The 22,787-nt window shown below is 40.7% G+C and overlaps 2 protein-coding genes across 5 annotated transcripts in view; one reads left to right on the forward strand and one right to left on the reverse strand.

The window, feature by feature from the left end:
- RPGRIP1 (RPGR interacting protein 1) overlaps positions 1 to 3,949 on the forward strand; it is a 90,905-nt gene extending 86,956 nt beyond the window's left edge. For 2 of the 4 annotated variants that reach the window (XM_035260059.2, XM_035260061.2), the window contains exon 12: positions 3,071 to 3,277. In XM_035260059.2, coding sequence (XP_035115950.1) covers positions 3,071 to 3,183 — 113 coding nt within the window. In that variant the 3' untranslated portion in view covers positions 3,184 to 3,277. Of the gene's footprint in view, positions 1 to 3,070 lie in introns of all 4 variants that reach the window. The other 2 variants (XM_035260062.3, XM_035260060.2) reach the window with 2 other exon arrangements.
- The window catches only part of SUPT16H (SPT16 homolog, facilitates chromatin remodeling subunit), a 35,694-nt gene continuing 16,341 nt past the window's right edge, over positions 3,435 to 22,787 (reverse strand). The window contains exons 5-26 of the mRNA XM_002753769.7: positions 22,374 to 22,520; positions 21,530 to 21,681; positions 20,611 to 20,783; positions 19,051 to 19,141; positions 17,762 to 17,835; positions 17,519 to 17,631; positions 16,128 to 16,193; positions 15,617 to 15,712; positions 15,416 to 15,531; positions 15,175 to 15,328; positions 14,571 to 14,698; positions 12,832 to 12,967; positions 12,600 to 12,726; positions 12,169 to 12,287; positions 11,544 to 11,669; positions 10,041 to 10,153; positions 9,647 to 9,722; positions 8,657 to 8,826; positions 6,644 to 6,773; positions 5,960 to 6,089; positions 5,747 to 5,824; positions 3,435 to 4,765 (exon numbers count right to left, since the gene is read on the reverse strand). Coding sequence (XP_002753815.1) covers positions 4,620 to 4,765; positions 5,747 to 5,824; positions 5,960 to 6,089; positions 6,644 to 6,773; positions 8,657 to 8,826; positions 9,647 to 9,722; positions 10,041 to 10,153; positions 11,544 to 11,669; positions 12,169 to 12,287; positions 12,600 to 12,726; positions 12,832 to 12,967; positions 14,571 to 14,698; positions 15,175 to 15,328; positions 15,416 to 15,531; positions 15,617 to 15,712; positions 16,128 to 16,193; positions 17,519 to 17,631; positions 17,762 to 17,835; positions 19,051 to 19,141; positions 20,611 to 20,783; positions 21,530 to 21,681; positions 22,374 to 22,520 — 2,661 coding nt within the window. The 3' untranslated portion in view covers positions 3,435 to 4,619. The remainder of the gene's footprint in view (positions 4,766 to 5,746; positions 5,825 to 5,959; positions 6,090 to 6,643; positions 6,774 to 8,656; positions 8,827 to 9,646; positions 9,723 to 10,040; positions 10,154 to 11,543; positions 11,670 to 12,168; positions 12,288 to 12,599; positions 12,727 to 12,831; positions 12,968 to 14,570; positions 14,699 to 15,174; positions 15,329 to 15,415; positions 15,532 to 15,616; positions 15,713 to 16,127; positions 16,194 to 17,518; positions 17,632 to 17,761; positions 17,836 to 19,050; positions 19,142 to 20,610; positions 20,784 to 21,529; positions 21,682 to 22,373; positions 22,521 to 22,787) is intronic.

The following is a 22,787-nucleotide window of genomic DNA, read 5'->3' on the forward strand; positions in this document are numbered from 1 at the left end:
GGCCTACCAAAGTGCTGGGATTATAGACTTGAGCCACCATGCCCAGCCTATAGGTCATGTTTTAAAAACATCTGTATCTGAATACTTTTAATTGGACCTGCTTTTTTCAGTCCTCACTGCTCCCATTAGCTTACATACCTGGATGTCATCTATCTATCTGCTAGGATCTTTAGACACTTAAGATTTTCCACCTGGCCGGGTGCAGTGGCTCACGCCTATAATCCCAGCACCTGTAGTCCCAGCTACTTGGGAGGCTGAGGCAGGAGAATTGCTTGAACCCAGGAGGTGGAGGTTCCGGTGAGCCGAGATCGTGCCATTGCACTCCAGTATGGGTAACAACAGTGAAACTCTGTCTCAAAAAAAAAAAAAAACATTTTCCACCAGACCAATGTTTTTCAAATTTCCAATCACAGCCCATTAGTGGATGTGAAATTGAATTAGGAAATCACAATGGGAATTTGAAAACAGCAAACCAAAACTGGGGGAAAGAGAACACGAATTAAGAGTACATTGCACATATTGTTTTGTGAAACTTTTTATTTATTTTTTTGAGATGGACTTTCGCTCGTTACGCAGGCTGGAGTGCAATGGCGCGATCTCAGCTCACCGCGACCTCCGCCTCCTGGGTTCAGGCAATTCTCCTGCCTCAGCCTCCTGAGTAGCTGAGATTACAGGCACGCGCCACCATGCCCAGCTAATTTTTTGTATTTTTAGTAGAGAAGGGGTTTCACCATGTTGACCAGGATGGTCTCGATCTCTTGACCTCGGCCTCCCAAAGTGCTGGGATTACAGGCGTGAACAACTGCTCCCGGCCTGCGAAACTTTTAAAATGTAATGTTTAATAAATCATGATATAAAATTATTCTTACTGATCATTATAAACGTTTTTTGAGGAATACTCCTCCTCAGATCCTAAGGGTTACAAAGTTCAAATGTTAGATAAGATTCTTCATTGTATTCCTCTAGTATCTTTCCAACTATGATCTTGAGCAAGGTATTTAACCTGTTTCCTCACCTATAAAGTGGGAGTAACAGTAGTCCCTGTCTCATAGAGTTGTGAAGATTAAGGGAGCACTTAAATAAAGGATGAAGGGGGAAGATTAACAAAGGGGGCTGGACACGGTGGTTCATGCCTGTAATCTCAGCACTTTGGGAGGCCAAGGCGGGCGGATCATGAGGTCAGGAGATTGAGACCATCCTGGCTAACATGGTGTAATCCATCTCTATTAAAAATAAAAAAAATTAGCAGGGTTGCAGTAAGCTGAGATCAAGCCACTGCACTCCACCCTGGCAACAGAGGAAGATTCCATCTCAAAAAAAAAAAAAAAAAAAGATTAAGAAAGTGGCATAGGGCAAGTGCCATATCTTTGTAAGCCATTTTCCAATTCACTCCTAAACATGCTATGCTCTTCCTGGTTTCTCAAGTTGTTGGGATCATAGGCATGTGCCATCACCCCTGACTAATTTTGTATTTTTGGTAGAGATTGGGGTTTCTCCATCTTGGTCAGGTTGGTCTTGAACTCTTGACCTCAGGTGATCTTCCTGCCTTGGCCTCCCAAAGTGCTAGGATTACAGGTGAGAGCCACTGGGCCCGGCCCTGCCTGTATTTTACTACCTCCTGCATCTCCCTCTAAGACTGTTTCCATTCTGATTTATGGAATTCTTTTTTTTTTAAGATGGGGTTTCACCATGTTGGTCAGGCTGCTGTTGAATTCCCGACCTCAGGTGATCTGCCTGCCTTGGCCTCCAAAGTGCTTGGATTACAGGTGTGAGCCACCATGCCTGGCCTACTTTACAGAATTCTTATGTTTTCCTAATTGCCAAATCTCATGACTTTTTTCAAATTTTTTAATTTTTTTGAGCATCTTGATGTTTCCCAAGCTGGGGTGCAGTCTTTTGATCTCGGCTCACTGCAGCCTTGCCTCCCAAGTTCAAGCAATTCTCCCTGCCTCAGCCTCACTAGTATCTGGAATTACAGGCATGTGCCACCATACCCAGCTAATTTTTGTGTTTTTCATTAGAAACTGAGTTTCACCATGTTGGCCAGGCTGGTCTTGAACTTCTGAAGTCAGTTGATCTGCCTGCCTCAGCCTTCCAAAGTGGTGGGATTACAGGCATGAGCCACTGCACCTGGTTGGAAATTTTGACTATCACTCTCTGGGTGTTCTGTTTCTTTTGTAGGTTTCTTATCCATTCTTCAAATTTTGGATTGTCATCATTAAATCCTTTTTTTTTCTCTCTCTATATACCCTCTTCCTGATTATATCCACTGAGTTCGTAGTCTAGAAATAATCTCAAATCTAGGTTTCTAGACCAGATTCTAAATACAATCTAGACTTAGCCCAGACTAGATGTCACTGCTTGTATTTCTTGTTTCCCCTTGGTACCTCAAAATCCCTTGATTACAACTTTGTACCTTGTATTCCCTCTTACCCACCAACTATCTTGTTATCCAAATTAGAATGGCTATCCTTGATTCCAAGCTATTCCTCACTCCAGTCACAAAAATTTACACTTCTTAAACGTTTTGAATCTGTCCCCACCTCATTATACTTTAGACCCTCATCCATTACTCCCCTCCCCCTGAATTACTACAATATCCTAACTACTCTCCCTAGTTTAACTTGTGTCCTCTTTGACTGTATTATCCAAACAGTAGTCATCTTTCAAGACCCCCACATAAGAACAATCACTTCTGATATCTTCAGTTGAAATCACATTCCAAGACAAACAAGGCCATTATGTGGCCTGTACATACAGGCTCATTCCTGTCACTCCTTGCAGTTTTCCAAACACATTCTTGTATCTTGATACTTTAAGCATCTTTTACTTTCTAAAGACTTAGCTCATGAATTATTTCCAGAAATCCTTTTCCAATTTGTTCGTTCTGGTACAGGTGCACCTTGTGCTTTCATTTATTTACAGCACCTACACACTGTTGCAATGACCCCATTTTCCTCCACTATTCATTCATTATCTCCAGTACTTACTTAACCTGACAAATACCCTAAAGTGTTTAACTGAGTGATACTGCTGCCTGACATTCCCCCCACCCCACCTTCCCCAACAGTTGTTAAACCTGAAGATCTGGCTACCCCAATAGGAAGGCTGAAGGTTTCCCTTCAAGCAGCTGCTGCGCTCCATGCTATTTACAAGGAGATGACTGAAGATTTGTTTTCATGAAGAAACAAGTGCTATTCAGATCTCTGAAGGAACCATAGTAAAATCTCTTATAAAGTAACTTGCTACAACATGAATTTGTTTTACTGTGATGTCTAGTATCTCTCAACCTAATGATGAAAGTTCAGAATGGTCAAAGTTTCTTTTGTGATGCTAGCTAGCTAAAGGCATTTTTCTCTAATGCCTTAGCACTTTACCAGGCAAGAAGCAGGCTTGCTTTCAGGAAATGAAAAAGAATGATCAGAAAAGGTGAATTTACAAAAACAAACAACAACAAAAAAACCCAGTTTATTCATCTTTTAGTTCTTCCAAAATTGAAAATATCAAGTCCTACTGCTAAGGAGAAAAAAACAAACATAAAATCTGGGACCCCTCCCCACTTCTCTTAAAGTCAGAGCATGGAAGGAACTATAGTGGGACAGGTGGGTGCAGAGAACCAGAAGGGGAGGATGGCAAGATAAACTCCCCAAATACTTGAAAAGCTGTTCAACAGAAACTGTGATAAATATGGTACAATGCAAGACAAGTTAAAACAAGGAGCAGCAGTGCTGAGAGGCTGTATTGTAGATATGGCCTCCCTTCCTCTTCTTTTTTCTCATCAGAGTATTCTAGGCCCAAGGCAGGATTTGCCCCTTCCAGATCTAAATGTTGACTCCTTTGAGCTTTCCTCTAGATTTTACTAGAAGCAGTACACCAGGAACAACCATTCTTCCTTAGATATACCAAAAAAAAAAAAAGACAGTGGTAATTTTGCCTTCTATCATTGTACCATGCGTGCATTTGTATGGAGAAAATAACCAAGCCAGGGAGTATCACTGCTTCTTTCTTATGTCTTCCAAGGCAGCAGAAATACCTCAATCTGCATGAGGTAAGAAAGCAGGAAACCTCAGATGAAGGCACCAGCCCAATCTGCCTCACCAGCTCAAGTTGTATGGTCTATCACAACCATCAGCAAATTTTCAAGAATCTTGAGTATTGCAAAGATAAAACTTAGAGATGTGAGGAAGGTCATGGCAGAAAGGTAAGATGGAGGATTGAATGTGCTGGTCAAGAACCATGATACAAGCAATTAAGAGTCACCTTGTACCACTGTCTTGGAAGTACAGCTTTGAGACACCAAATAAGATGTCAAAAGCCATCGCTGTCCTGGCAGAAGGTGACAGGAAGAGAAGAATGAAACAATATTTATTAACAGCGGGATCCTCCTCCTGTTTTCAAGAACACCTCCTCCCTTGCCATCTGAATGGGGCCACTGGCACGTGTCCTGGTGGGCCTGGAATTGCCCGAGTAGATTGGTCCACACAAATGGCCCCCTAAACCCATAAACACAAATGGCAAAACTTCAAATGAAAACAAAAGGAAAATACAGTTTCTATGTCATGTAAAATTTTCAGGGGTTGACTGGAGGAAGAATGGAGCACAGGGCCAAAGTTCAGAAGTTACTTCCTCTTTTTCTTGGGGGGTGCAGAGCTGTGTCTGGAACCACGGTTAGAGCCACGGCCCGAACTGTGCACAGATGCCTTCCTCTTCCGGCTCATACTTCGACTCTGTTCTTCTTCTTCCTCGTAACGACTTTCTCGGTCCGCTAAATAGAAGAGGGATTATTAGTTAGTGATATGTAAACTTTAGGTACCTAATGTTACTGGATAACATGAGATAGTAGAGAATATATTTTGGAATTAGACCCAAGTTTTAATATTTATTAAGTCACTAGTTGTGTGATCTTGGGCAAGTACATTCTGAGCCTTGGTTTATTTACAAAAGGGAGAATTATTTAAGGGTTAAATAAAAACCTATGAGAAGTACCTATTCCCAATACTTGGAACACAGCAGATATTATTTCCTTTATAGTTTTTTTTTTTTTTTTTTTTTTTTTTTGAGATGGAGTTTTGCTCTTGTTACCCAGGCTGGAGTGCAATGGCACGATCTCGGCTCACTGCAACTTCCACCTCCTGGGTTTAAGCAATTCTCCTGCCTCAGCGTCCCCAGTAGCTGGGACTATAGGCGTGCACCACCATGCCCAGCTAATTTTTGTATTTTTAGTAGAGATGGGGTTTCACGTTGTTGACCAGGATGGTCTCGATCTCTTGACCTCGTGATCCACCCGCCTCGGCCTCCCAAAGTGCTGGGATTATAGGCGTGAGCCACTGCGTCCCGCCTTCCTTTCTAGCTTTAAACTTTTGTTTGGGGTTTGGTTTCAAAGTACTAGATTAGCATTATAAAGACATTCCTAACCTGGAAGAAGCCTAGAAAATGAAATTCAAGGATTTAGGTTTGTAAACTGAGTAGGCTAATTCTTGAGTCTTACATGACTATGTGGCTATCAAGGCTATTGGCAAGATGGGGGCTTGGGCAGATGAAAACAGCAGTTAGGCAGAGCACTACCCACTGGGGAGGATGGACAAATAACAGACCTCATTTTCTCCTTCAAAGTTGTATCTGTGGCTTGAGATCAGTTGTATAGTGTTCTTTTGTTACTCTCATTAGGCCATTAATACTAACACCTCAAAATACTGAAATGTGTTAGAAATTTGTGTGTAGACAGAATAAAAACATTTTTGAAAACCTTTTCGGGCTTCCTCCTCCAGTTCATCCCAATCCTTTCCACTCTCTTCTTCACTACCCAATGATTCCTTAGAATAGTCTGGAAGAAAATTGATTAAGCACTAGTCATCATGCAGGAATGAAATGGAATGACAGAGTTCTTCTCTTAGTTTAAATAAAAGTAGTTTTCAGAAATGATATATTAGGATGCCAGGATGAACTTCATAAGACTAACCTGACTCTTCTGCTTCTGATGAATAATCTTCATCACTGTCCTCCTCTTCCTCTTCATAATCATCTTCTGAAGGATTAAAAGTCTCATCTTCAATTTCAGACTCTGAATCCCCTTCCTCAGCATCACTCCCCTGGTGAGTTAGGGCATAATATACATACTTTTTACATTTACCTTATTAACTTGATAAATTAATTCAGCCCACACAGTATACCAGCATTTTCATGAAGAAAACAAGAGCAAAAAACTGTGTGATCAAGAGATAAAATGACTTGTTTAAAATCAGTGGTCAGTTACAATTATTTTACTATTTTATTTCTGAAAAATTCACTTTAGCTTTCCTTACCCAGATAAATTAACAACAAAGACTTTCTGTATTAATGTATCACACAGACGTCAAGTGGACCATTTTTTAGAAAATAATTTTTGCAAAATGTCCAGAAGGACTTTTCCCCTAAATACTAAGAAATTGAAAAGTTCTTGTAGTTTCAATAAAATCTTGTCAGGAGCTACCACTGTGCAATCAATTTATCATTTACCTGTAAAACTAAAGAAACAATATCAAGTTGTGTTCAGAACTTCTCTCAGATGGCTTAGCCCCTTATGTGCTATTTATATGCCATTCTAACTGACCAAATGATAGTGGGCAACACTATGTACCAGAAAAGAAACCCCACACTCACGCACCTCACCCTCAGGCTCCAGGAAAGACCAGCCACCTTGTTCAAAGAAGCCCTCGGGATCATCAACAATGGTCTTCATGATTTTAGTCCAATTGAGGGACTGTACTCCTTCTGTGTACTTCAGGTCGCAGGAACTAAGAGAAATGACCTAACAAATCAATCTTCCGTATTTTCTGTATTCAAACATCTGGGAGCAGATTTTTTTTTTTGAGACAGTGTCTTGCTCTGTCACCTAAGCTGGAGTGCAGTGGTACAATCTTGGCTCACTGCAACCTCTACCTCCTGGGTTCAAGTGATTCTCCTGCCTCAACCTCCCGAGCACCTGGGATTACAGGTACATGCCACCATGCCTGGCTAATTTTTGTATTTTTAGTAGAGACAGGGTTTTGCCATGTTTGTGGGGCTAGTCTAGAACGCCTCACTTCAGGTGACCAACGTGCCTCAGCCTCCCAAAGTGCTGGGATTACAAGTATGAGCTACCGTGCCCAGCCTGGGAGCAGATATTCTTTGTACTATGCCACCAGAGCTGCTCTTTGATCTCCTAGAGCACTAGCCCTCACAACAGACCAGCATTCCAACTGAAGCAAGCTTTGTCCTTCACCCAAGTCAGAGCTTATCCTCTCCCATTTTCTTCCTTAAACACCAATTTCCCTATTCTTCACTTAGTCTTCTCTCCTATTCACCCACGCTTTTCCCTCTCATTTCTCAGTTGTCTTAACTCATGACCACTTCTGCAATTCTATTTTTCACTACTATGGTTAAGAAATATGGACAATTTCCAGCTGAGTGTGGTGGCTCACGCCTGTAATCCCAGCACTTTGGGAGGCTGAGGCAGGTGGATCACAAGGTCAAGAGATTGAGACCATCCTGGTCAACATTGTGAAACCCTGTCTCTACTAAAAATACAAATAATTAGCTGGGCATGGTGGCGTGTGCCTGTAATCCCAGCTACTCAGGAGGCTGAGGCAGGAGAATTGCCTGAACCCAGGAGGTGGAGGTTGCGGTGAGCCGAGATCGCGCCATTGCACTCCAGCCTGGGTAACAAGAGCAAAACTCCGTCTCAAAAAAAAAAGGGGGACAATTTTCAATGGTTCTTGCTTTCCTTCTTCAACCTTCCACTACTTTCCTCTGTGTTGTTTACTTGATGCAATATCTATATGAAGGTAGGAATGATTTTTCCCAGTACCTAAAGTGCCCTGTATTTAGAAAATGCTCAAATGACTTTCTCTTAATTCACTTCTGCTGAGGAGAGGTGAATCAAGAGTGGGTGAAGAAGAAGAAAAAACTGACATGGTGGCACTATTGTCACTAAAGAAATGACAGTAGTAAGGATAACAACAACCAACCATAAAACTGCCTGAGATCATCTACTGTAGACAACATACACGGAAACTTCTGCTTCCAGTCATGATGGAGTAACAACAACTAGGTTTACGTTACCACCTTAAACAACTACAAAACAAAATACGAAACAGCAGTTTTCAAACACTGGATACAAAGCAGCACAAGACCATAATTCCTGAAAGAAGGAAACAAACTTGCTTGAACCCAGGAGGGAGAGGTTGCAGATTGCAGAGGTTGTAGTGAGCCAAGACTGCGTCACTGCGCTCCAGCCTGGCGACAGAGTGAGACTCTTTCTCCAAAAAAAAAAGCTATTGTAAATATGTTCCATATTGGCTGGGTGCAATGGCTCATGCCTGTAATCTCAGTACACTGGGAGGCCGAAGTAGAAGGATTACTTGAACCCAGGAGTTTGAGACCAGCCTGGGTAACAATGAAAATTTTAAAAAACCTTAGATTTTTGTTTTCTTTAAGGGTGCATGAACTATTTTTGGGAATCAGGAAAAAGTGAACAGCTCCATTAGCTAATAGATCTCAAGTTTTCAAGTCTTGGTCTATAACAAAAGGCAGTCTCACCCTAAGTGTATTAGTGATTTTAATGAACAACATACGACACTTAAATTCTATAATACAGGGTTCATGGGATAAATAGGAGATAGATGGCCGATTTACTTACTTCAACCATTCCTTGATGGGGTCAAGAGAGGCTACAGGAATGGCATTGATCATAGTCACTTTCTTGCTGTAGTCCTTGTAGACAATTACCATATCAAAGTTCTTCAGGTGAAACTGGACCCGCTCAAAGTGAATCAGCTCCACTTCATCCAACGTCACCACAAAAGGTGGCTATCAGAAAGAAACAGAATCATTAGCATATAAATATTTCCCCCAAAGCAATATTTCAAGTAACTTTCATGATCGAAATCATTACACAAAAGACAACTAAGCTGTTTTATGCGCTTTATTGAAAGACTGAAGCAGTACAACATACTAAGAAGCCACAGTGTAAGGATCTACAAGATCAAAATCATCCTTCAAGGAGAAGAAATTCAAGGAAACTATGTGAATTATTTAAAAGAAACGATTTAAAAAGACATTATCTTAAAGAAAAAAAGCAAAAAGAAAAAAGAAAGGTTCTTGCTGTTGCCCAGACTGGTTTCGAACTCCTGGCCTCAACTGTTCCTCCTACCTTGGCCTCTCAAAGTGCTGGGATTACAGGTGTGAGCCATCATGCCTGCCCTAAAGAGACTTTATAAGTATCACTTGGCCAGGTGCAGTGGCCCAAGCCTGTACTCCTAGCATTTTGGGAGGTGAAGGCAAGTGGATCACCTGAGGTCAGGAGTTTGAGACCAATATGGAGAAACCCTGTCTCTACTAAAAATACAAAATTAGCCAGGCAGTGGTGCATGCCTGTAATCCCGGCTACTTGGAGGTTTAGGGAGGAGATTCACTTGAACCCGGGAGGCAGAGGTTGCAGTGAGTCTAGATTGCACTCCAGCCTGGGCAACAAGAGCAAAACTCCGTCTCGGGGGTGGGGGGAATAAGTGTCATTTGTTCAATGAGTTTTAAGTCTAAGTAAATATTGAAAATGAAAATCACAATAATTAGAATCAAAAACATCTATCCTCCTTTAATTTCTTACTAAAATGAGTTAAGAAACACTCACCCATTCTGTAGCATTTACCAGTGCACTACTAGTGGGCTGAAGGAGGCAGGTACTCCTATAAGGAGCTCCGTTAAATCTGGAAGAGAGAAATTTTAAGACTGAGCTCATCACAAGAGAGACTGCTGCTGCCACAACAGAAAAATTTCTTCCCTCTCCCACTTCCAAACAGCTCCAGCATACTCACTGGAGACTGATCTCCAGAGGAAGCCTCTTAAGAGTTAGCCACTCACTTAAACCCTTAAACATTTTCAAGAAAAAATGGATGTCTCAAAGATTACTAGTCATAGGAAGAAAGGACATAATATGTTAAATTATTATTAAAGGAAGAAGAATTTATTGTACCAAAAGGCAGACCAGTGAAACTTTAGGCCAAAAAGAAGATAAGGTATGTTACCCCAAGTCCCTAAAAGGCACTTCAAATTCCAGTTCCTCCTTAGTTAGAGCCTCTACTTTCTCAATGAAATTTTTAAAGGCTGTCTTCAGTTTGTGTCTCATTTCTCGTTCCATCTGTAGAAGAAAAAAATATCAAATATAGCCATCACATTTGTTAATAGTAATTCCCCTCAAGTCTGAAGTGCTTTTATGCTTTAACAACAACAACAAAAAATTCCAGGCTGGGCGCGGTGGCTCACGCCTATAATCCCAGCACCTTGGGAGGCTGAGGCGGGTGGTTCACGAGGTCAAGAGATCGAGACCATCCTGGTCAACAACGTGAAACCCCGTCTCTACTAAAAATACAAAAATTAACTGGGCACAGTGGCGCGCGCCTGTAGTCCCAGCTACTCGGGAGGCTGAGGCAGGAGAATTGCTTGAACCCAGAAGGCGGAGGTTGCGGTGAGCTGAGATCGTGCCATTGCACTCCAGTCTGGGTAACAACAGCAAAACTCTGTCTCAAAAAAAAAAAAAAAAATCCAACTTTTAAGTTCAGGGGTACATATACAGGATATGCAGGTTTGTTACACAGGTAAACATGCGCCATGGTGCTTTGCTACACAGATCATCCCTGAAGTGCTTTATAGTACTTAATTCTCATAACTATGAAACTAACATGTACATATACCTTATTTAAGACCACCATGCCATTAACTGTCAAGCTGAGTCTGCAACCTAAGCCTAAACTATCGTAATACACCATCTCAGCAGATACTTTAGTTGCTCTGCACAAACAGATCCAGGGTTGTTTGTTTATTTTTTAAGATGGAGTCTTGCTCTATCGCCCAGGCTGGAGTGCACCGTGCTATCTCGGCTCACTGCAACCTCTGACTCTTGAGTTCAAGAGATTCTCCTGCCCCAGCCTCCCAAATAGTTGGGACTACAGGTACACACCACCACGCCCAACTAATTTTTATTTATTTTTAATTAATTAATTAATTAATTTTTTTTTGAGACGGAGTTTCGCGCTTGTTACCCAGGCTGGAGTGCAATGGCGCGATCTCGGCTCACTGCAACCTCCGCCTTCTGGGTTCAGGCAATTCTCCTGCCTCAGCCTCCTGAGTAGCTGGGATTACAGGCACGCGCCACCATGCCCAGCTAATTTTTTGTATATTTTTTAGTAGAGACGGGGTTTCACCATGTTGACCAGGATGGTCTCGATCTCCTGACCTTGTGATCCACCCGCCTTGGCCTCCCAAAGTGCTGGGATTACAGGCTTGAGCCACCGCGCCCAGCCTAATTTTTATATTTTTTAGTAGAGATGGGGTTTCACCATGTTAGCCAGGCTGGTCTTGAACTCCTGACCCTCAGGTGATCCACCCGTGTTGGGCTCCCAAAGTGCTGGGATTACATACGTGAGTCACCATGCTCAGCTCAGGGTTGTTTAGAAAATACAATCCCTGAACTTGGATTTGTCCTTATCCTCCCTCACAATCCTGCAAATACTATACTAAATTTCACAGACCTGCTCAGCATAGAGGTCATCTCGGTCATGCATATGTTGATGTTTCCCCAAGTCCGTGGTTATCTCTCCGACTTCTGTGTAGAACTGCACATCCGTGTGCCGCTTCTTCCCAAACATGATGGCATTCTGCCATCATAAAGCAGAAAGAAGACGAAAGTCAGAAACACAAAAGTATCTGTGATGGAAATGGCAGTGATCCAAACATGGGCCTCCACAGCATGCATGCAGAAATAATTAAACCATCCCTAGTGTCATCACAAATAATGATGCTTGGGAATGTAAAACGGTGTACATTTTAAAAAGTGCTCTTACTTATTATAGTAACTTTGGAAATTATGCTGGTAACAAATTTTATCCAAAGCAAAACCTATTTATTTTAGAAATAGAAATCTGGAGATCTCATATATTTTGCTGGCCATTGCAACACATCAAAGGAACAAACATGCTTATGAGCACCGTCTAGATGCCAGGCCTTGTGGCCATTAGAGGCATTATTTCATTTAACCATCTTAAGGTTCTTATGTGAAAGGTGATTTTTTCATCACTATTTTATAGGAGGAAAGAAGCTGAGAGAAATGAAGTGTCTTGCCCAAGAGCTTATAGCTAGTTAAGTAGAAAGGTATACCTTGAGGTGAAAGTGCAGGACAATAATCATTTCTCCATCACAGGGCTGGAACAAAGCATGCTTAATATTATTGTACAATATATCCACTTTGTCTCCTCGAACAGATGTGAAGCGGAAGCCTGGGGAAAAGAATGAAGAAATGTCAAGCAGTATAGTTAGGTTAGGCCAGAAGGCACTGCAACTCTTCTGGCTGATTTGAACAGGGTCACAGGACACATGAACAACTGTATAGAGCTTTCCTTTCCTTCTGGCCATATACAGTAGTTTAAGTAGATTTCTCCCAGCATTTCCTTGTCATACCTTACTGGCACCATGCTCTACTCAACTCAGCTAACTGACCGATGACTCCTTGTCATACTTTATTATCTGATCTGTCATTCCTACAAATGTGCCCCTGAAGACAAAGCCTAGGCACACGAGATTATCCATACCATTGACATGGGCCTCTAGTGAGCCTTGCATCCTCTTCTGAGCAATATTTGGGCGAATATATAGATCTTTCAGTTTGGGATTACTCCGGTTTAGATTGATCACAAGTGAGTCTTGTTTTACAATGCCCTAAGCAGGAAGAAAATTAAAGTGAATTGTCATATATCCTTATAAGTCTCCAAAAAATACATATCCTTCTTTGCAGAAGAATATTTTGTCTGTGTTCAGACTCACCTCCTTCTCTTTCTCTTCAGCTTCTCGAGTTTTGTAACGTTTCTGTACTTCTTTTATAATTCGGAAAGCATTCTGAAGGTTCAAGGCTGGTACTGTCTGCTCCCCAGGTGCCTTAATATTTGAAGCTCGGTATGTACTGTCGAAAAGCATCAGCATTTATCGACATTTCTTTTTCAGGCCAGGGAAACTGTACTGATTACTTTATCTTATAAGCATCTTAATCTCTATTTTTTTTTTTTTTTTTTGGAGACAGGGTCTGGCTCTGTCACCACGCCCAATCTCAGCTCACTGCAACCTCTGCCTCCTGGGTTCAAGCCATCCTCCCATGTCAGCCTCCCAAGTAGCCAGGATTACAGGTGCATGCCACCATGCCCAGCTAATTTTTGTTATTTTTAGCAAATACAGAGTTTTGCCATCTTGACCAGGTTGGTCTCAAACTCCTGGCCTCATGTGATCTGCCTGCCTCTGCCTCCCAAAGTGCTAGGATTACAGGTGTGAGCCACCATGCATGCCCATTCCCTTTCTTTTTCTTAAATAAAAAATGTTACAAACGCCTAGTCCACTGAAGTGGGAGAAATCACATTTTCATTTTTCAAATCTGGCCTAACATCTCCAAATTATTCCATTTCACGCCATGAAATTGTAGAATCCAATGTGGCACCAATTTTCTTATTTGAGGCTTCTAATGCAAAATAGGTTTATTAACACTTATTTTCATGATTACTATTTTTTTGAGACAAGGTCTTGCTCTGTTGCTCAGGCTAGAATACAGTGGCAACATCACGGCTCACTGCAGCCTCGACCTCCCAGGCTCAAGGGATCCCACCTCAGCCACCAGAGTATCTGGGATGACGGGTGCACACTACCACACCTGGATCATTTTTTTTTTTTTTTTGGAACGGAGTCTCGCTCTGTTGCCCAGGCTGGAATACAGTGGCGTGATCTTGGCTCACTGCAACCTTGCCTCCTGGGTTCAAGAAATTCTTCTGCCTCAGCCTCCTGAGTAGCTGGGATTGCCAACACCTGCCACCACATCCAGCTAATTTATGTATTTTTAGTAGAGATGGGGTTTCACCATATTGGCCAGGCTGGTCTCAAACTTCCAACCTTGTGATCCACCCGCCTTGGCCTCACAAAGTTCTGGGATTACAGGCATGAACCACTGTGCCCAGCCAAGTTTTTTTTTTTAAGTAGAGACAAGGTCTCAACTACATTACCCAGGCTCAAAATATGTTTAATAAATTTAAAATATTCGGCCGGGCGCAGTGGCTTAAGCCTGTAATCCCAGCACTGTGGGAGGCTGAGGCCGGTGGATCACGAGGTCAAGAGATCGAGACCATCCTGGTCAACATGATGAAACCCCGTCTCTACTAAAAATACAAATAATTAGCTGGGCATGGTGGCGCGTGCCTGTAATCCCGGCTACTCAGGAGGCTGAGGCAGGAGAATTTCCTAAACCCAGGAGGCGGAGGTTGCAGTGAGCCAAGATCGCGCCATTGCACTCCAGCCTGGGTAACAAGAGTGAAACTCCGTCTCAAAAATAAATAAATAAATAAAAAATAATAAAATATTGACCATCTGAAAATAGTACAAAGTCAAGAAGGCAATGTGAAACAAGTATCAATAAGGAAGGCTTTGCCATTTACTAGGTAGGGAAAAATTCAGCAGAGAATGAAATGCTTCTGAGTACCACTCCAGACAGGATGGGTCTGGGCATAACTATTTTTGTGGGGACTCACATTTCCTTGACAAAAGTCGCTTCAGGGTTAGGAAAGATGTTGCCTTCATTCCTGCCCAGAGCACTGCCTGGGCAATAAAAGTTGATTCGCAAGTAAGTATAATCTCCTTCCACGGACATACTTATATTCTGTTCAAAGGAAAAGCATAAATAGTAAACAGATTTCTTTCCTAAATAGAGACTAGTAGTTATAGAGATGTTAAAATTAAGTTAGGAGTTACAAATTGACTGCACTTAACCTTAATCTCAATCTAATAAACTTACATAATTCATCTTTTTAAAAATGAATATTTTTTACCCCCCAAAAAAATCTCTGAATTCTCAAACTACCTTGTACCATGAAAACAACTACAAATTAAATAATGCTTAAGTAAACTTGAAAGAAAGATGGGCAAATCATGTTTCTAGACTAGTTCAACTTTCTACTAAGTGAAAAAAACTGGAAGAGGAAAGAGAATGACAGGGTAAGAGGAAAGTCAGTAAACTGAACAGAGTCTGAAGGAGCCTATTGTGGGAGACGTGATCAATGCAGATTATTTATGGCAAATACAATTCCTATTTTAAGAAATGGTTTGGATAAAACCTGATGCATTCAATGTTAGTACCTTGATAGTGGCAATGTGAAAAGGTGTTGCAATGCCAAACACAGGCATTATTACAGTCTCATATTTCTTATCGATGTAGATCTTCATTTCCCGAATATGTGGTTCCTTAGGCATCAGAGATGGGTTTTTATAGGACACATTAGATTTGCGAGCTCTGGAGTGAGATTAAAAAAAAAACTGAGAAATTTTTGTAGTCACACAGAACTTTCAGATAATCTCACTGCTCAATGCAAACTCTTACTTCTGAATCTGCTGTTCTCCCTTTTGTTCAGTCAATCGCCTCTTTGCTTCTTCATTGAGTTGAGCTGCTAGTTCTTTCTGATGTGCTCTTCGCTTCTCTTCTGCAGTCATTTCATTCTGGTGAATGGAAAATCCAATTTATCACAACATGTGAGCCATATGATAGCTATAAGATAAATGTAATTTAAAACAGTAAACTTACTCTTGTTCTTTCTGTAAGTAATGCTGCTCGAGAACCTCTTCCCAAAAGGTCCTCTGCCTCATCTTTCTCCTCCTCTTCTTCTTCCTCATCTTCATTCTATGGAAAAAGTCAAAATCAAAGAATGAAATTTTTTTTTTTTTTAGACAGAGTCCTGCTCTGTCACCTAAGCTGGAGTGCAATGGTGCAATCTTGGCTCACTGCAATCTCTGACTCCCAGGTTCCAGCAATTGTCTTGCCTCAGCCTCCCAAGTAGCTGGGATCATAGGCAACAGCCACAATGCCTGCCTAATTTTTTTGTGTTTTTAGTAGAGACAGGGTTTCTTCATGTTGGCCAGGGTGGTCTCAAACTCGACCTCAGGTTATCCGCCCACCTTGGCCTCCCAAAGTGCTGGGATTACAGGCATGAGCCACTGCGCACGGCCAAAAACTAAAATTTTAATTGTTTTAGCCAATGTTATTTAACTTCTTTATAACCTAAACATCCTATACTATTCGTCTATCTTCGTCCTACCTTTAGGAAAATCCCCACATTCTTCACTTTTTTCTTCACAGAAGTGAGCACAGTAGCAGGGCCATCCTAGAATTAAAAGGAGAATGAAGGCACATAATTTAAGAGGCAATTTCATTTTCTAACCTAGTATATGGCTGGGCAATGCTTTGAATCTTTTGGACACTAAAATGTTTGACAATGAATATAGTTTTTATCCTTCTAACCTCTTGTCAGGAGCTATTTTTTTTGTCTTTTTTGTTTGTTTGTTTTTGTTTTGAGACAGAGTTTTGCTCTTGTCACCCAGGCTGGAATGCAGTGGTGTGATCTCAGTTCACTGCAACCTCTGCTTCCCAGGTTCAAGCAATTCTCCTGCCTCAGCTTCCTGAGCAGCTGGGATTACAGGTGCGCAACCACCATACCTGGCTAATTTTTGTATTTTTAGTAGAGCTGGGGATTCACCATGTTGGTCAGGCTGGTCTCAAACTCCTGATCTTAGGTGATCCACCCACCTCGGCCTCCAAAAGTGCGGGGATTACAGGTATGAGCTACTGCACCTGGCCAGGAGCTACAATATGGGAGGCAACACTAGGTAATCATTAATACAGATTTGATTTGAAACCTGGCTCAGTGGCTTTTTAGCTCAGTGACATTTGGCAAATTACTTAAACTTGTCTGTGCCTTCAATTTATCCGTAAATGGAGGTAAGAAGAGTATCTACTTCACAAGGTACTGTTTCAATGAATTAATGTAAACTGCTTAGCTTATGATAAAAACACTGAAGTATTTGTGCTTATTATTATTAAAAATCAGTTCCTGCTGATGGAAAGAAGCCAGTCACAAAAGACCATATAGGGTATGACTAAATTTATACTGCCCTGATTTAGCAAATCCTTAGAAAGAGAACACAGTTTAGTCATTGCCTAGGCCTGGAGGATCAGTGAGAGAAGGGAAGAGGGATGGGGAGTGACTGCTAATAGGTTTAGGGTTTTTTCCTGAGGTGATGAAAATGTTCTCAAATTAGATTGTAGTGATGGTTACACAAATGTGAATATACTGAAAATCACTAAAATTTTACATGTTGAATGGATGAATTGTATGGTATGTAAATTGTATCTCAATAAAGCTGTTATTAAAAAGAAAAAAAGAGTAATCAGTTTCATTATTAGTATCAGTTCTGATATTATCATTATCAAAGTTCAAGCCACAATATGACAATATGATTTAATGGTTTAAATTATTCCCTATACCTGGACTACAGTCTCGATTCCTAGCTGTATTATGGTAGGCTGTCACATGGATTCTTCCCCTTAGCTAGCATTTAACAAAGCAAGGGAAAAAAAACCACAGGGTCCACAAAACATGCCTCAAAAGTTACTTCATGAACACTCAAATGTTTAAGAGGCAATACACACCTCATCCACAAGCACTGTGTCACCAATGAACAGGGCATAGGTTTTCTCTTCCGGCTTTTTCCCCTCCTTATTAGTCAGGTCTGAGAATCCTAAATTGATGCTGAAAACCATTCCTAAAACAACAAAACAAGGATCAGTCTGTGGCGGTGATGAGGAGGAGAGGTGTAAGACATATACAAAACAAAAGATAAAGCTAAAGGAAATAATTCACAAAAGTATTTTCCCATTGTACGTGAAACTTACCTTTCTTCAGTTTGTATTGATTTTTACTATTGATTACTAGGGAGCCTTCACGGAATTCAATTCCCATCCCAAATCTGAAAAGAAACAGATCAACATCAGCAAAAGCCTAAAAGATCTCTAACATGGATCAAGTATAACATATTCATTTCAACTTTCACGATAAGGCAGGCAAACATTTTTGAAATGATTTACCCCTGCTGATTAGTCAGTTAGAAAAGAGGATTAAAGGACAGTCTTGGCCTCTAAATATGCTGTATAATCCCATGGTGAAAAATAATTTCCTAATTATCTTGTGTGACATTTATTATATCAAGCCTTTTAAAATTTTAGCTAATTTGCCCACATTTAAACTTTAACCTTCTACCATAAAATCAAGTCAGAGGAGTTCCAATAAACAATACAGAGATTACATTACAAAGACAGTAGGGGCAATTTTTAGTGGAACATTGGTAACCAGATTCCTAAGACTTGGTATATAGGTCAATAAATTTCCTCTGGTCTATGAGAGAAGTCCAGAAACTATATACCACAGACTAGCTTTCATCTAAAGAGGGTGCCTACAGCTTTGTTTCCCAAAATGTCCTTTGTTCCACAACACATTATTAGGTATTTCTAAGTGTTCAGTGATAAAATACATTTGAGAAATACACTGGATTGAATTAAAAAAAAAAAAAAAATCAACGAGGCATGGTGACTCACACCTGTAATCACAGCACTTTGGGAGATCAAGGTGGGAGGACTGCTTGAGCCCAGAAGTTCAAGACCAGCCTGGGCAATAGAGCAAGCCCGTTTCTACAAAAAATAAAAAAATGAGCCGGATGTGGTGGTACATATCTGTGGTCCCAGTTACTGGGGGCTGGGGGGGTGGGGGAGCGAATGCTGAGATGGGAGGATCGCTGGTGCCTGGGAGGTCTAGGCTGCAGTGAGCCACGACTGCGCCACTGAGCTCCAGCCTAAACAGAGAGAGACCCTCTCAATAAATAAATAAAACCTTAAAATATTAGGACATCTCAGAGTATTAAGTTGCAAATGTTCATGGAGGAAATATAGTATGTATTAATAATATTTCCTAACACCTGTAATTAGATCCTGGAATACCTATGGGCTGCAACACCACACTGGTCTGGAAAAATCTCTCTTACTTGGGAGAATTTAAATCTGTCTCACTTTCTCTGATAACATCATGTGCCTGGCACATAGTTAAGTTTGCAAGTCTGTAAATGTTGGTTGAATCACTGACAGTCTAATTGAAAACTGACTCAAGAGTGATAATACACATCACGGCATACCCTAAGTTTTTGGTAATTTTGTTCAGCAGTTCTGGCTTCTGCTTTTTAACCACGTCCATGACAGCATTATATACATCACATATCTTCACACCTAATAACAAGACAGAAAGGAGATATTTAAGTATCTTTTAGAAAAAAACTCAGTAACATTTTAAAATCAAAATTTATGTCCCCTAAAGCAGTGTTTCTCAAAGTGTGAACTAAACAGTCCACTCCCTTTTTTTTTTTCCGAGACAAGGTCTCACTCTGTCATCCAGGCTGGAGTACAATGACATGATCACAGCTCATTGCAGCCCTGACCTTCCAGGCTCAAGTGATCCTTCCACTTCAGCCTCCCAAGTAACCGGGACTATAGGCATACACCACTATGCCCAGCTAATTTTTTATTTTTTGTAGAGACACGGTCTGCCATGTTGCCCAGGCTGGTCTCAAACTGGGCTCAGGCAATCCTCCCCACCTTGGCCTCCCAAAGTGCTGGGAATATAGGTGTGAATCACTGCACCTGGACCCTTTCTTAATCATACCATTTGAAAAATCACTTATCCAGGACAGTGGAATACCAGTTGGTCTTAAGGAAATACCTTAAGAGTTGATAAATGGTATCACATTAAAGTTATTATACATTTTCAAAAACAGATCCTTGTGGTGGGCCCGTTCCATTTATCACTAAATGGGTGAATTACTGTTATGAGGGCTGTGGCCTTAATTTTTCAGGATCTAGACTATGAATGGTTTATGTCAAACTAAAAAGTAGTCTAGATATCGTGGCCTCAGAGGGATCTTTATCTTCATTAAACTATCTATGGTTATGATTTCCAAAAGGACTTCTTAAGACCGACTTAGAGACACTGTGGAAGAATGGTGTCTTGAAACTAAGTATCCTTCATATCATTTTGATGTAGGATTAAAATAACACATCTTGTTGGCAGAGACACAAATTTTCAGAACTTTCTAAAACTAAAGAATAGTAATAAGGCCAAGATATTTTGTGAAGATCTGGACATAAAAGGCCTAACAAGTCAAAGAGGTTTCTATAAACATCAATGTAAACTACAATGACCATTCATGCTTGAAGGAAAAGCAGATTCAAGACCTACATGCTAGCATGATTCAACATTTGTAAATCTTACTCTGTTTTTAATATGACAGTCTCGGAGACATAAACATAACACTAATGTAATTTTTTTTTGTTTGAGAAAGGGTCTCAACTCTATTGCCCAGGCTGGAGTGCAGTGGCACAATCATGGCTCACTGCCAAGGTATAATCACAACTCACTGCAGCCTTGACGCCTCAGGCTCCAGTGATCCTCCCCCACCTCAGCCTCCTCAATAGCTGGGACCACAGGCATGCACCACCATGCCCAACTAATTTTTTCATTTTAAATTTGTTATAGAGATGGGGGCCTCATTGTGTTGCTCAGGCTGGTCTCAAACTCCTGGATTCAAGCAACTCTCCAGCCTCAGCCTCCCAGTGTTGGGATTACATGTGTGAGCCACAGCTCCTGGCTAATTATATTTTTGTTACCTAACTTCCAAGCCTCCTTTTCTAAGGCACCTCACCATGTCTTAATTCCTTTAGCAGCTCCTCTTGAAGCTGGAGTAAAAAGTTGTAATTCTCTTGAACTTCCTGAGAAGGATCAACCATCAAAGTGCGAACAAGGTTGGAGCAGTAAGACTTGAAACGAATACCCATGGCACAAGTGATAGCCCCAAAATGCATATGATTCTTGTCACTAGAGACCAACAAAGAAAGAAAACATTTCATTACCAAAACTAGCAAAGTCCTTGGTATCAATGGCATACGGTATCAGTAATCACTACTTTTCCCTGCCGTATCTCAAAGTTGTGGCTGAGTAAGGATCTAAACGTTTTTGTGTTTTTTTAATAAACCAGTTTATAAAGTCTCTGGAGTAAAAGTTAGTGACTATAACTTTTAGGATAAAAATTCAGAGAGAAAGTGAGTACTGCATTCTAAAAATGCAAAAGATACACTGAATTGTATCCATTATAGTCTAACATTATGGTTGTGAGGAGTCACTTATCTATTGGTCCTCTATGAATTGTGAGTTGTAATTAGTCTTAAGTGAAATAACAGACACAAAAGGACAAATACTGAATGTTCTCACTTGTCTGTGGGAACTAAAAAATTGGATTACATGGAGACAGTGAAAAAATAGGTACAGAGACTGGTAAGGGTAAGTGTGGGGCGTGGGCAGGCAAGGATGAAGAGAAGTGGGTTAAGAGGTACAAAGATAAAATAAGATAGCAGGAATAAATTTAATGTCTAACAGTAGAGTAGCGTGACTATACTTAACAAAAATGTATTGCACCTGGGTGATGGACACCTAATGACTTGGTGACACTATACATTATGTACGTGTAGCCAAATTTCAATGTACCTAAATAATTCGTACGAATTTTAAAAAAATAAAAAATAAGCTAAAGTCAAAATGCTATATTATGAAGTCTTCACACTTACCTCACCACACTGAACTTGAGATTATAGTTGCCACCACTCTGAATGATAGGAGGGTAACACATTTCCACAGTAGAAGGGTCTGCCCCAGCAAGGTATTTTTTCTCTTCAATGGCCTTTTCCACAGATTCAGCCAGTTTGCTGTGTCGAACTTTCTATAAGAACATCCAGAAATAAAGTAACACTACAGGGTAGTAAAGAGGGTAGTGTGGACACTATGATTTGAAGACAAAATGTATCCTGTTATCAGGATACAAAAAAATCTTGGCCGGGCATGGTGGCTCATGCCTGTAATCCCAGCACTTTGGGAGGCCGAGGCGGGCAAACCACAAGGTCAGGAGTTTAAGACCAGCCTGATCAACATGGTGAAACCCCATCTCTACTAAAAATACAAAAAATTAGCCAGGTGTGGTGGTGCACACCTGTAATCCCAGCTACTCAGGAGGCTGAGGCAGAGAATCACTTGAACCTGGGTGATGGAGGCTGCAGTGAGCTGAGATGGTACCACTTCACTCCAGCCTAGGTGACAGAGTGACATTCAATGTAAAAAAAAAAAAAAAAAGTCTTATGAAATGATTTATGCACCAGATAATGGAGGCAGAGCAAATTTGGAGAACAAAATGTAGGAAAGCTATTCCAAGGATTCTCAAGTAAAACAATGGGTCACCTCAAGAAAACACAATGCAGGCTTACCATTATTTTGAAAGGGAGATGATAATAATTACCACCAACTTAAGTGTCAAACTCTTAATTTCAAAGGAAGCTGAAGAACACACCAACAAATTTGCAAGATAGATTTATCACTGCTTCATTAAAACAGTAAAAAGACCCTCCCATCTCCATTTACCTCATCTGCATCAACTATTTCCATGACTCTTTCCTTGAAGAATTTGTTGAAGACTTCAGAAGTGATGCTGGCTGCCTTCTTCATTAGGTTGAGTTCCCCATCCTCCTTTACAGCGATGGTATATGCCACAACTGCACTGATATCTATCTGTAGTCAAAGTGACAAGAGTTTCTAATATGCAAATACAGAATTACAAAAGTAATGCATCTCTCCAATTTGAATATTACCAGTGATATTTCTGTTATTTAACAAACTATTCATCACTAGTTTGCAGAATATTCAAATATTCTCTTCTTCAACTGAATAAACATTTGGAATAGCTCTCTGCCAGGTCATTGTGTGTATTACAAGAGGTGTTAAGCTAATGTACCATTTAAAATGTAAATTGCCCCCTTTAGAAGTTTTTGTAAAGGC

Source organism: Callithrix jacchus, chromosome 8, assembly GCF_049354715.1.
Source record: "Callithrix jacchus isolate 240 chromosome 8, calJac240_pri, whole genome shotgun sequence".
Classification (NCBI taxonomy): Eukaryota; Metazoa; Chordata; class Mammalia; order Primates; family Cebidae; genus Callithrix; species Callithrix jacchus.